The sequence below is a fragment of the Hippopotamus amphibius genome, chromosome 12, assembly GCF_030028045.1.
Source record: "Hippopotamus amphibius kiboko isolate mHipAmp2 chromosome 12, mHipAmp2.hap2, whole genome shotgun sequence".
NCBI lineage: Eukaryota > Metazoa > Chordata > Mammalia > Artiodactyla > Hippopotamidae > Hippopotamus > Hippopotamus amphibius.
In genome coordinates this window covers 49885661-49898572 of record NC_080197.1, presented here as the reverse complement: position 1 = coordinate 49898572, position 12912 = coordinate 49885661, and the positions used below count along the sequence as shown (strand labels likewise).

Genomic DNA, 12912 nt, shown 5'->3' with positions numbered 1-12912 from the left:
CACTGTTGATCCTTAACACTGAAATTTCTAGCACTATTTTCCTGCTGCCCTTTTGGCCATATTTCTAATTATTTAAAAATGAACTTCATTATCTGCCAATCATAATTTCTCAAAAATAGCCCACTGAGAAGGCTTCAATCATTCAAAACATAGGTATTTGGAGGGCCAAAGTGGATAATACACATCTGTATCTTTCTCAGGCCACCGTGTTTTCTTCCTGTTACTTCCAACTCCTGTGAGTTGTGCTAAAGGAATTTTTGCTAAAAAAAAAACATTTTAAATCAGTTTTACGTAACTGAGTCTAACCTTCACAGAGGGTTCTTCCAGAGAAGTGCCAGGTGTCAACCCTTGTTGGCCTTCTTTTCTCTGAGATTAAAACCAAATAAGTGTCCTCTGCCTTTGGAAGAGAATTTGGGTCTGTACTGCTTCCCACCCTAGTGGGAGCCTTAATCTGGACAGGACCTGACCTTCCACAAGCTTAGGCCCTCACCTTGCATTGGTCTAAGCATGACTGACCTACACAGTTACCTGAGAAAGGTCAGTCCCTCTCTAGCTCTTCAAAACTCCTCCTGGAGGATTCCACTCCTCCTTCATTAAGCTTATATTTCCATCCTTTGCTCCACTTCTGAGGCCTGGCCTTGTTCTCCAGGAAGCCACACCTTTCACTGCACACACCCAGTCTACAAGCTTCACCTCTGCCTTAGTGCAGCTGTTCTTTCCTCGAGAGCCGGTGCTCCTCAAACTTCAGTGTGCTCACGAGTCTGCAGGTCCTGACGGGGGCCTGAGGTTCTGCATTCCTCACAAGCTCCTAGCTGGTGCCACGCTGGTCCTGTGAAACCTCACTGGAACAAGACCCTAAGGGTTGCACACTAGATCCTGTGTTGGCCCCTCCTGGAGGCTTGTTCAACACGTTGCTGGGCCCCACCCCAGAGTTCCTAGTTCTGGAGTGCAGGGTGGGACTTGAGGATGCACATTTCTAACAGACTCCCTGGCCATGCTGCTGTTGACGTAGAGATTGCACATGGAGCTCTATAGCTCTGCAGGAAGATGTAAAGAAAACAAAAGGCGGCCTGGCCCTGAGATACAAAGCTATTAGGGAGACTAAAAACCTGACTGGAACTCTCCCTGGGGAGGGGAGAGCTGGGAGGTCTAGGCATGAAAGGCAATGGGGGTGTAAGGAGGTCGTTAACACCTGCTACCTGAAAAGCTGGAAGCACAGGTGAGTCCTGAGGCCCACCACTAGTGAGAGACTCAGCTAAACCTGGAATGGTACCCAGCCTACAAATGCAGCACTTCTCAAACTCAGATGTGTACACAAATCACCTGAGCTCCTTGTCAAAATGCAGTTCTGAGGCCACGGGTCTGACGTGGGCTTGGAGGTTTGGCATTTCTACAAACTCCCAGGTGATATGATGCTACTGGTCCCAGGACCACACAGAGAAACAAGGACCTAGAGGCCCAAGTCATCTCTTCTAACCCTGGCCAAGACTTTGGAGAAGGTTCAGGAGCCGGGGGGGAGGAAGGGAGTGGCCAGTAGGGAGTCTTGACCTTCTCTTGATTTAGCCCTAAGTGCTGCCTCTCCTGCTTTCACAGCACAATCCTCCTGCCTGGCCTGAGTTAAAAGAATCAACCTTCAGCAGACTGCAGTGAAGTCAGCTTGTATCTTATCTCAGAACCAAGCAGAGTTAGTTAGCTGCCCCTGCAGGAAATCTCAGATCCAGAGACATTCTGTCACTTGTCCGAGGCCACACAAGTTGTATGTTCACCAAAGTACCTTGTGGAAACTCTTTGCCTTTGGTTTGTGATGATATTTAAGGGTTTGGCTCAAATGTCCCAGTCCTCGGGCACTGAACACAACCCACAGCCTCTGCTAAGGGTGCCCCGCGGATTCTGCAGGGCTCCAGCTTGAGGCGACTCAGTTGACTCCAAGGGGAACCTGGAGGAAGAGTCAGAAATCCTAAAAGCAAGCTCAGCCTAAAATGCCTCCTACCCTAGACAGACCCTCTATCACTCGCTGTCCAATACATGCCTCCCTTGTATTATTTCAGAGGTGACCCGCAGCCAGGGCCCATAGGTTGGTGGCCCTCTCTAATCAAACCATGGTCCCTTAAGCCCTAGAGCACAAGTCACTTCCTGCCGGAGCCCCCAGGCTGGAGGCCGCCAGGGTGTTTGGCGCCAGGGGCTTTTTTCTCCTTAACTGTCCTGGCAAATCCTCCCCTTTCCTCCCTCCTTCTCTAAAAATAAACAATAAACAAACAAAAACAAGGTCATTATCTTAATCTTTATATTAGGTGAAGATATTCGTTTTCAGTAACCCCATCCTTTAGCATCCTTACTCAATAAAACCATTTCTTTACAGTGTTGGGTCCCTCATTCCCATCTGCTGGTGAAGCTCGTCCCTAAAGGGGTTAATATCAAGAATTGACCTCTCCCTGCATCATCCAGTTTGATGGGCTCTGCAGCTTGACCACTGATTCCCCCCTCCCCATCCCCCTAGAATGTGAACTGTCTTGGTGCTTGATTCTCTCCTGGCTGAAGGCCACCACAGACCCAGCCTCTGGCACAAAGCCTCTTCAGCCTTTGTGAGTTGCCTTCATAGCAGTAAATCCTTCATTAGTATCTGGCAGGCCAATAATTAACATAACACATGCCCGTGCACCCAAAGCAGTTTTTAGACCTTAGCTTACTTCCCTTTATAATATTTCAGGCAAAAGATTTGTATTGAATTCTGTGATTCCAGCAGTGCCAAGCAATGTCTGATAGGCCCTAGTTGTGGGGAGGGGGTGCAGAGTGATACCTCCTGCACAGACGTGGAAACTGATTCTCAGTGTGATCTTCCACCTGCCCAGTAAATATGCCATTTGTTTTCTGAGACAAAGAAGGCTAAGCTCTCCTCTTGTCAGATGATAACTGAAGTCACTAGAGGCAGAGAACGGCAGGTGAGAATGAGAACCTGGGTCTCGAGTTCACACTCTGCTCTTTGTAGCATCCCCAGGGCCTCCCCTGAGAATGCAGGGCACTGTGGATAATGAAGGTGTCATTGCCCTGACACAATACATGGCCCCTCTTACCTGTTCCAGGTAACCTCACTCTGGGGAAGGCCTTTCTCCTTTTGCACATTTTCCTGCATATTAGGGAGAGAAGACAAACCACAGATCAAATTATGCTTTAATTATCATGCTTTACAAAAATATAAAAGACATAAGAAAAGTGGTGGGAGGCTAAATGAGGAACTTCAACAAGGTGGCCTAATCTGGCATTCTCTGCCCTTCTTAGAATCTTCGGGTGAAAGTTTCGGCCCTCTCCCAGTCCAGTCCTTTTAGAGCAACTTAAAACACAGACTTCAGGGACCTCCCTGGTGGCACAGTGCTTAAGAATCCACCTTCCAATGCTGGGGGCACGAGTTCAATCCCTGGTCTGGGAAGATCCCACATGCCGTGGAGCAACTAAGCCCATGAGCCACAACTGCAGAGCCTGCGCTCTACAGCCCATGGCCACAACTATTGAGCCCACGTGCCACAACTACTGAACTCCGTGCACCTAGAGCCCTTGCTCCGCAACAAGAGAAGCCACTGCAATGAGAAGCCTGTGCACCACAATGAAGAGTAGCCCCTCTTGCTGCAGCTAGAGAAAGCCCATGGGCAGCAACAAAGACCCAACACAGCCAATAAATAAATAAATAAATAAAATTTATTTAAAAGAAAAAAACCCATGGCCCTCATGCTGTTACCCCTGCTCCAAATCTTCAGTGCTGCTCTATCTTCTCACTTATGAGCATCCTACTCCACAAACGTTTGGTGATGCCCAAGATGAGTGACTGCCTTCAGCGATCCCTGATGTGCCAGCAGGGAATTCCTCACCTCTCAACCCTTACTCCCTCCCATCTCCCTGCCCTAAATCAGTCCCCCACAGCCCAGCTCCAGACACCAGCTGTGGCCTGAGCAGGGAAGGGCAGCACCGCAGAGGAAATGATCTTTGACTAGGGCAGCCTATGCTCTGCAAGTGTTTGCTCCCCTAGTGGCTCACCCTGCTTTTGCAGACAACTCTCTGCCACGGAGTTTCAAAACTACCCCATGACAATTCTTCACCACAGTACCCTTGATTTTCTTTTTTCAAATTATAAAACAGTTGCATTTATCCTTGTTAAATTTCCTCTTGCTGCCTGTATATATCCTGGCATGCTGCAGTTTGGAGTGTTGAGCCTGCCCTCTGGCGCTCAGCCCACCTTGGCAGCTTTGATCTATGCGCAGCTCTGGCGACAGCGTCCTCAACCAGGCCACGGATAATGAAGGGATAAAGGCAATCTAGATGCATCTAGATTTTAGGCACTGTGCTACATGTGGGGTAAAGGAATATAGATGAAACACAGCCCTTCATCTTCTGTGTGCTCAGTTGAACATATGGACAGCAGTGGCATGCTCCAGATGACTGCTTGGCTATGTGCCAAGTGCTATGAGAACCCACATGAAGACCCCTAACTGTGCTTGGGAGGAGTGAGCAAGCTAGAGAAGGAGGTGATATTTAAGATTTGCATGAAGCAATAGTCAAAATTCTAAGAATATGAAAAATTATCATAGGTATATTCTATAACCCAACAAGTCTACCCATCAGAGTACACATCCAACAGAGACGTGACCACAGGTCCGCCAAAAGGCACATGCCAGAATGTTCATGTTTGGCTCTTCATGCCAAAAACACCCAAATGCCCACCAACAGGGGAATGGAGAAATCTCACAGTGAAATGAACAAGCAATAACTACACACAATGTGAGTGAATCTCACAGGTGTAATTTGAGCAAGACAGATGCAAAAGATTGTGTTTTAAATAATCCTCCTTATGTGAAGTGCAAAAGCAGGCAAAACTAATCTGTGGTATAAGGAGTCAGGACAGTGGTCACTATGGGGGAGGGGCAGTGACCTGATGGGGATTTGGGAGACTTTGGGCTTTGTCACGTTCATCTTCTTAATCTCGGTGCACATTGCATGGGTGTATTCAGTTTGTAAAAACGCATAATGCTGTGTACTTAGGATGTGTTCAGCTTTCTGTGTGTATAGCAGATGTCAATAAAAAGAAAAAATTGAGTATCGCTGTTTAGACAGCTACACAGCTATCTAAAAAGTATTTTTTTCCAACACATTTCAGTGCTTTCTCTACCACTAGGCCATGAGCTACTTTAGCTGTCTTATTCACCTGTATGCAGTCCCACATAACAGACACTTGATAAATCTTCAAGAAGCCAAGATAAGGTGGGTGATCTTCCCACACACTAACCTTTCTGGATACAGTTATTTTGCCCTGGCATCTTCTATCTTCACGATCACTTTATTTATTTCTAAATGCTTTCAGAAGGGTCCAAGATCTACTCAAACAAGGAATTGATATAATCATGATCCACACGTGCATTCTAGAACTCAGTCTTTCCCTGCTGCTTTTTTTTCTTTCTTGTGGCATAGAGAGTAACGTGGGGAGGGGAACCACTCTGGGTAGGAAACTTAAGAAAGGCTTGAGGAGAAAATAATTAAGAGAAGACCTGAAGGAAGAGAGTGGACAGCCACGCTAAAACCTGATGTGCTCCAGAGTGGGGCCAGTGAGTTGAAAAGTCCTGAGACAGGCAAACTCATGGCTTCCTGGAGGAAAAAAGGAAGCTGAGAATGAGAGTGTAGGTAGAGTAAAGGCAAAGAATGGAGAAGAACCATTGAAGTGGTTTAAGCTTAGGAGTGATATTATTTGATTTCTTTTTTTTTTTTAAGAATTTTATTGAGGGACTTCCTAGGTGGCGCAGTGGGTAAGAATCCGCCTGCCAGTGCAAGGGACACGGGTTCGATCCCTGCCCCAGGAAGATACCACATGCAGAGGAGCAGCTAATCCCATGCACCACAACTATTGAGCCTGCGCTCTAGACCCCGTGAGCCATAACTATTGAGCCCATGTGCCACAACTACTGAAGCTCACGAGCCTAGAGCCCATGCTCTGCAACAAGACAGGCTGCCGCAATGAGAAGCTCAAGCACCGCAACGAAGAGGAGCCCCCGCTTGTCACAACTAGAGAAAGCCCATGGGCAGCAACGAAGACCCAACACAGCCAATAAAGTGAAAGAAAGAAAGAAAGCAAGAAAGAAAGCAAGAAAGAAAGCAAGAAAGAAAACAAGAAAGAAAGCAAGAAAGAAAGCAAGCAAGCAAGCAAGCAAGCAAGCAAGAAAGAAAGAAAGAAAGAAAGAAAGAAAAGAAAGAAAGAAAGAATTTTATTGAGATATAATTGACACACAATAAACTGCATATATTTAAAGTGTACAGTTTATTTTTTTCTTATTAGTAAGGTATATATGGCAATCCCAATCTTCCTGTTGCTTTTTTTTAATCCACATAATTTTCTGCTATTCATGTGGAAGAGAAATATGTCACAGTCCTCTGCATCATGGAGCACCCAACCCCTTGGAATCAGCCTCATTCTCCCGGTTTTCTCAAAGATGATCTACATCCAATTATTTTCCTAATACAATATCGATGCTGGAAGACATGGTGCACGCAGCCCTGGCCTCTCAGCTCATTTGGAGAAACTAATGTTCTCTCACTAATTCTTGGGCTGTTTGTTCGCTTCACAGGCGGAGCCAGGCCCCAGGCAGGGTGGGAGAAGCTCTGTACTCTCTGCATCTGGTTTACAGCTCCCAGAGCTCCTCCCGTCTTCCCACAGCCTCTACCCTCCTCTGTGCCTCCGAGAACAGTCTTTTGTTCACTGACACGAGGAATCTGCGGCCTCATCAGCTCTAAACCAACCTCCCACCACCCTCTGGGCAAAGTCCTCCTCTGAAAGGGAATAGAAAGAAGGGGAATGGAGTGGGCCTGGAGCGGAGGGGGCCTGGAGGTGATTGCACCAGATGGGGACAGGCAGGGTGGACAGTACACAGAGTTCAGAACAGGGCCATGGGCCTGCAGGGGCAACACAGCCTCCTGGCTGGGTGACCTCGGGCCTATCTGGGACCTATGACCTTATAGTGCGAAGGAGCTGGACTAGAGGACTCTGAGTCCTTTCCAGCCCTAAACATCCCAAACCTAACTATTACCCTACAGACACGTGTCTCTGGGTAGCAAAATATTCTTTTTCTTCCTCTCTTCTGTATTTTGCAAATAGTTTATACTAAGTTTCCACTACTAATAGTGTGTGTATGTATATGTTCAAGAAACCAAAATGTCTATGATTCTAGGAAGAAAATGAAAAAGTTGTTTTTTCTTTGTTTGTTTGTTTTAAGAGAGGAAAATTGAATAAATTTTAAAAGTAGAGGGAGGGGAGAAAGAAAGGCCCATGTGGAGGTCAAAAATCCACCTAGAGTAGGGGAAGCCCTGCAGGGACAGCTTCTGATTTGGAGTTTGCCGCCTTCCGGGGGAAAGTCTTTGTAAACTCTTCTGGCATCATCTGCTGGCCATCCCGGAAGCAGCCACTTAATGTGGTTTCAAAGAGGGCTCTGAAGTGTGGCGACCATTGATTGGGTCATATTCAGGGTAAAGGTCATATTCGATTTACAGGTAAATCTGAATCCAGTCTCACATCCAGAATTCACCTTTTTTTTTAATTGGCTGTGTTGGGTCTTCATTGCTGCACACAGGTTTTCTCTAGTTGCTATGAGCAGGGGCTACTCTTCATTGTGGTACACAGGTTCCTCATTGTGGTGACTCCTCTTGTTGAGGAGCACGGGCTCTAGGCACGCAGGCTTCAGTAGTTGTGGCACACAGGCTCGATAGTTGTGGCTCACGGGCTCTAGAGCACAGGCTCAACAGTTGTGGTGCATGGGGTTATTTGCTCTGCAGCATGTGGGATCTACCCAGAGCAGGGATTGAATGTGTCCCCTGCATTGGCAGGCAGATTTTCAACCACTGCACCACCAGGGAAATCCCAGAATTCACTTTTGCTTTGGCATTGCAGTAAAGGTTGTAACAGGGATACCTGAGTGAGTTCCTTCACTCACTCACCTATGCACAACTCGGCACAGCCCTTGTGCCAAGAGAGGCAGACCCTTCAGCCCCTCCCCTCTAGGCTTCGGCACCACTAGAGAGGGAGGCACTCCCAGGAATCCCACTCTCAGCCCCCACCATCTTTGAATGGTGTGCGTTTCATCTTCCCCTGTCTCTGTCCCCTGGGTTTCCATAAAGCTTCAACTTGCTGGCCTGTGGAAGAATTCATTGGTTCAAGCATTCCCTCATGGTCCCAGCAACTCAACATCCTGGCAAGTCCTCTCACTTGCCTTCACCCAACGTTAGCCCTGCTTTTCCATGGAAGCTACGCCGAGGAAGCTGCCCCTCACTCCCTGTGGGTCCAGGCTATGGGTCATGTGGTCCAGCTGGTTTCTCGCCCTCTTGCTGACCTGATCCTTCCCACAGAGGCTGCCCAGCAAAGGTCCCTTGGCTTCTGAAACTGGTCTTTAGCTTCAAGACAGTATGCATATCCAGCAAGACTTGATTAAAGCACCCTCTTGTAGATACTGAAGGAAAGGCATTTTCCTTCTACCACTTCTCATTTTGACTTAAAAGGCACGTCTCCAAATATCAGTCTTAAAAATAGCCCTAACCAGGGAAGTCCCTGGTTATGGCTATTGGTTAAGAGTCTGCCTGCCAATGCAGGGGACACAGGTTTGATCACTGGTCCAGGAAGATCCCACATGACCCAGAGGAAATAAGTCTATGTGCCACAACTACTGAAGCCTGTGCACCTAGAGCCTGTGCCCCGCAACAAGAGAAGCCGCAGAGCTGAGAAGCCCATGCACCGCAATGAAGAATAGCCCCCACTCTCTGCAACTAGAGAAAGCCCACACGCAGCAACGAAGACCCAACACAGCCAATAAAAATTAATTAATTAATTTTAAAAAATAGCCTTAACCAGACTCCTTGGACAGATGCAGCCAGGCATCTATACAGCTGTGACGTTGTGATATAATGAGAAATACATATTTGATCTTCATCCCCAGTTCTGGGCACAGAGCTTCTAAAACCTTGTAACTTCTTGAGTGATAGGGGTGAGAGAAGCATCTTTTGTTATAATATTTGGTTTATCCCGTTTCTGGCATAGGGTTCGAAGAGCTTCCAGGTTGGTGAATTCACTGACATTTGGGGAGAGTGGTGCACCCCAAACTCCATGGGAACTCCTGTACTTGGAATCCTTCCAGACCTGTCCTATGTACCTCATCATCTGGCTGTTCATTTATATCCTTTATAATCAACCAGAAATAGTAAGTTTAAAATATTTTTAGTAAATAAATAAGATAAATAAAAGGTACCTCTCAAGTCTTTCTGGACTTCATCAAGTCCTTCACGTGGCATTTATTAGTAAAGAGTAATGAAAGTGTTCATCTGTCTCAAGGCAAAGAAGAACTCAGGAACCCCTGATTGGTCCTGTCAGGGAGGGAAGGGCTCCCATATTTGGAAAGCAGCAGGAATGCACCTCCCCCTGCAGTTCCTACATAGCTGGGCAGGCTCAGGAGTGTTTGCAGGAGGTGTGCAAGAGGACAGGCGCCTGCACTCCCAGAGAGATCCCAAGGTACGTGGGGGGCAGCGTTTGCATGTGCATTCCACTTCTGTGGCCAGGGTTGTTCATTTTTAATCAGACTGCAAACCATGCAGAGATTTCTTTACTCTCACCTCCTGGGATGGGTCCCAAGTCTGGGGACACTTGTGAGAACATTCAAACATCACTGGTGTTCCTGCCTATGTTTTGGTGCTGCAGTAAAATGCTAGTTTAAGGTTGGCCAGTTGGGATTTTCTTTAGCTTTTAAGCCCTTTCCTCTGTAGGCTTACTTCTTTCTCAAGATCTCTATGCTTTTCTTTCTTTAATTTGATGATCCATAATTTATATGATTATTCTTATTTAAGATTTCTCCTACCAAAGGGTATGGGCTGATGACATGGGTGTGACCCCTTCAGGAGATTAATGAATGTTTGCTTTGTGCTTGGATCTCTTTGGAGAAAGTTCATCTGAGCTCACAGTGATCGCGGGCAGTGAGGGGTGGACGCTGGAAGCCCGGCACACTCGTGCTCACCCTGGAGCAGCGACTAGGTGATGCCTGCAAGTAAAGAGAGGCCAGCAGAGGCCTCTTTGCAGGAGACCAGAGGAGCGTGGATGTGCACTTGGGTTGCCTTTGCCTCTTTCTCTGCACAAGAACCAGTGTCACACCAGAGCTGAACATTTTAACAGAGAAGTGCTAGTCATTTTTAGGAGTACTCAGGGAGGGTGTGTTAGGGCCTAAGCAAGCTAACTCTTCAGCCTCCTCCAGCTCTGGCACTCATGGGCTCAGTAAATCTTCTTCTAGAAGATAGCCTAAGAGCTTACATGCTCTGCTATAGTAACTCCTTCTGTATTCCTGATCCACACGGACAAAGTCCAGGTGCTGGAACGCCCTGAACAGCTGACTTTCAGAGGTGGATTTCCACAATAGCTATTGTAGTTTCAGGAACCAGATGTGACCAACGACCAGACCGGGGGGCTTAAGGGGGAGGGATATTTCCTGAGGTCATCAGTAGCCTTTCAGATGAGCTGTGGCCACCTTGACTCACAGAGCTTTCCCAAGCCCTCTTGTCTTCCCTGTCATCTCATTTCTTCTGAAATTCCTCACAGGCCCTGCTAGTCACTTAGCTTAGGGGCCATTGGAGCTGCCCTTCATGCCCAGCGAATCAAAAGCACAAAATTCAAGTGCCATCCCCTCCAGCAGCCTAGAAGGGCAGTGGGGCCTGGCAAGTGGGCACAAGGGAACAGTATCAGACAGAGCTGGACTCATCCACCATGTGGTGTGGCACTGGGGAAATTACTTAACTTCTCTGAATCCCGGTAAAACTTTTATAAAGTGTAGGTCAGGCCTAGAGACCAGAAAAACATAAAACAGAAGCAATATCGTAGCAAATTCAATAAAGACTTTAAAAAAAAATGGTCCACATCAAAAAAAAAATCTTATAATATGGGGATAATAATGTACCTACCCCATGTGAGACAAGTTAGGTAATGTCAGTGGCTGGCACGTAGTACGTGCAATAAGAAGCTAGATGAGAGGGGAGGGTGGGCTCACACTGTCCCCAGGGGTGAGACTGGAAAGGATATCCCTGAATAATCAAGTTGCCCATTGCAGCTTCTGATGTCTGAGAAAACCAAGATCACCATCCTGAACGGATATAATCCCAGGCAAAAGCAAGAAACTTGGTATTAACTTAACTCTCTGCAGCCCGAGCCTGGGAAAACAATTATGCTTCAGGAAAAATGTAAAAGGTGCAAGAATGCCATTCCTCTCACAGAATCTCCTGCCTGCGGGAGGGGGCCGGGGAGGCTGGGAACCCCACCGGGGGAGTTAACTGCTCTGGCCTTTTCTGTTGCAGGTTCTGACACAATGAGGACACATCTGGGTGGTTGCTGGCTGGCCATTGTCTGTGTCCTGCTCTTCAGCCAGGTGTCCTCAGTCAAGGCAAGAGGCATAAAGCACAGAATCAAGTGGAGCCGGAAGGCCTTGCCAAGTACCTCGCAGGTCACAGAGGCCCGCACTGCGGAGATCCGCCCAGGCGCCTTCATCAAGCAAGGCCAGAAGCTGGACATCGACTTCGGAGCCGAAGGCAATAGGTACTATGAGGCCAACTACAGGCAGTTCCCCGACGGGATCCATTACGACGGCTGCTCTGAGGCCAACATCACCAAGGAGAAGCTTGTCACCAGCTGCATCAATGCCACCCAGGCAGCAAACCCGGAGCAGCTGTCCGGCGAGAAGCAAGACAACAAGCTTTACGAGCGGGTCCTGTGGCGGCTGATCAGGGAGCTCTGCTCCCTCAAGCGCTGCGACTTTTGGTTGGAAAGGGGAGCAGGGCTTCGGGTCACTCTGGACCAGCCCATGATGCTCTGCCTGATGGTTCTCATTTGGTTTATTGTGAAATAAGCTTGCAGCCAGGCTGGCAGCCACAGAGATGAGTGGGCGAGCAAACCCTGAGCAAGTTATCCCAGTTCTTCTCCCCCAGCCCCAAACCCCCATGTGTTCTGAAGGTACCAAAAAGCAGCGATTGATACTTCAGCGCTTCAAATAGCACTCACTTCAATGGAGCCCAAATATTCACACAGGTGCTTGTTTGTATTTGATAAATGTGTGGGCATCAGTCCTCTCCAGGCTCTGCCTGAGGGTGGCTTCTTCATCGCTGCACTCTCAGCTTCGGTGGAGCCTCCGGCGCACGGTGTCATGCAATAAATGTTTGGTAAGCAGATGAAAGAATGCACCAGGGATTGTGCCAACACCTCAAAATCCTTCCCAACAACTCTTAGAGGTAGGTGTTATTCCCATTGTATAGATAAGGAGACTGAGGCACCTAGAAGTAAAGTGGTAAAGTAGCTAGAAAGTGTTACAGCCAAAATTCAACCCTGGCTTATCTAACCCCAGATTTCCTGCTCTGTATGGTCCCACTTTTGGAAACATGAAAAGACTGAGGCTGATAGCCATGTATTTGATACCTTGTTACACGGAAGTTGATTAATTAGTTTAATTAAAGTAAGATATAATAAAGGAATTAAACTAAATCAGAAATAAAAGCTAGATGAAAGCCCATATTTCCTTGTAAGGTAGTATTGCCAAGCTGATTCCCAGAGTAGATTAGATCTTCAGAGGGTGTGTCCACGGCACAAAGATGTTTTTTCACAAGAAGGATAAGCATTTGCTATTTCCATCTCTGAAATAGTCCGTGTATTTAAGAAACTATTTCTAAATGGCATGTTTGCTTTCTAATGTTCCCCCAACCCTGTGTGCATGTTTTTAGGCACATGCATGTGAGCATCTTTAAATATACTCCCTTTATACAGGTACTCCATACAGTCTCTAGCTGTTCTTTTACTGCCACTTTAGCAAGGGACCATCATTTCTATGAACCACTTACAGCTTCAAAAAAAACAATTCCTTGACAGAAAGC

At 47.2% G+C, this 12912-nt stretch overlaps 1 protein-coding gene across 1 annotated transcript; it reads left to right on the top strand.

Annotated features, from left to right (window-relative positions):
• Positions 1 to 11360: 11360 nt before the first annotated feature.
• PRND (prion like protein doppel) lies at positions 11361 to 11897 on the top strand. The gene has a single exon (XM_057702423.1). It carries the CDS (start codon positions 11361 to 11363, stop codon positions 11895 to 11897), a length of 537 nt encoding a protein of 178 aa, XP_057558406.1.
• The last annotated feature ends 1015 nt before the right edge of the window (positions 11898 to 12912 follow it).

Coding starts and splice junctions, on each gene's coding strand:
- PRND (XM_057702423.1), top strand. CDS start 11,361: ATGAGGACACATCTGGGTGGTTGCTGGCTGGCCATTGTCTGTGTCCTG.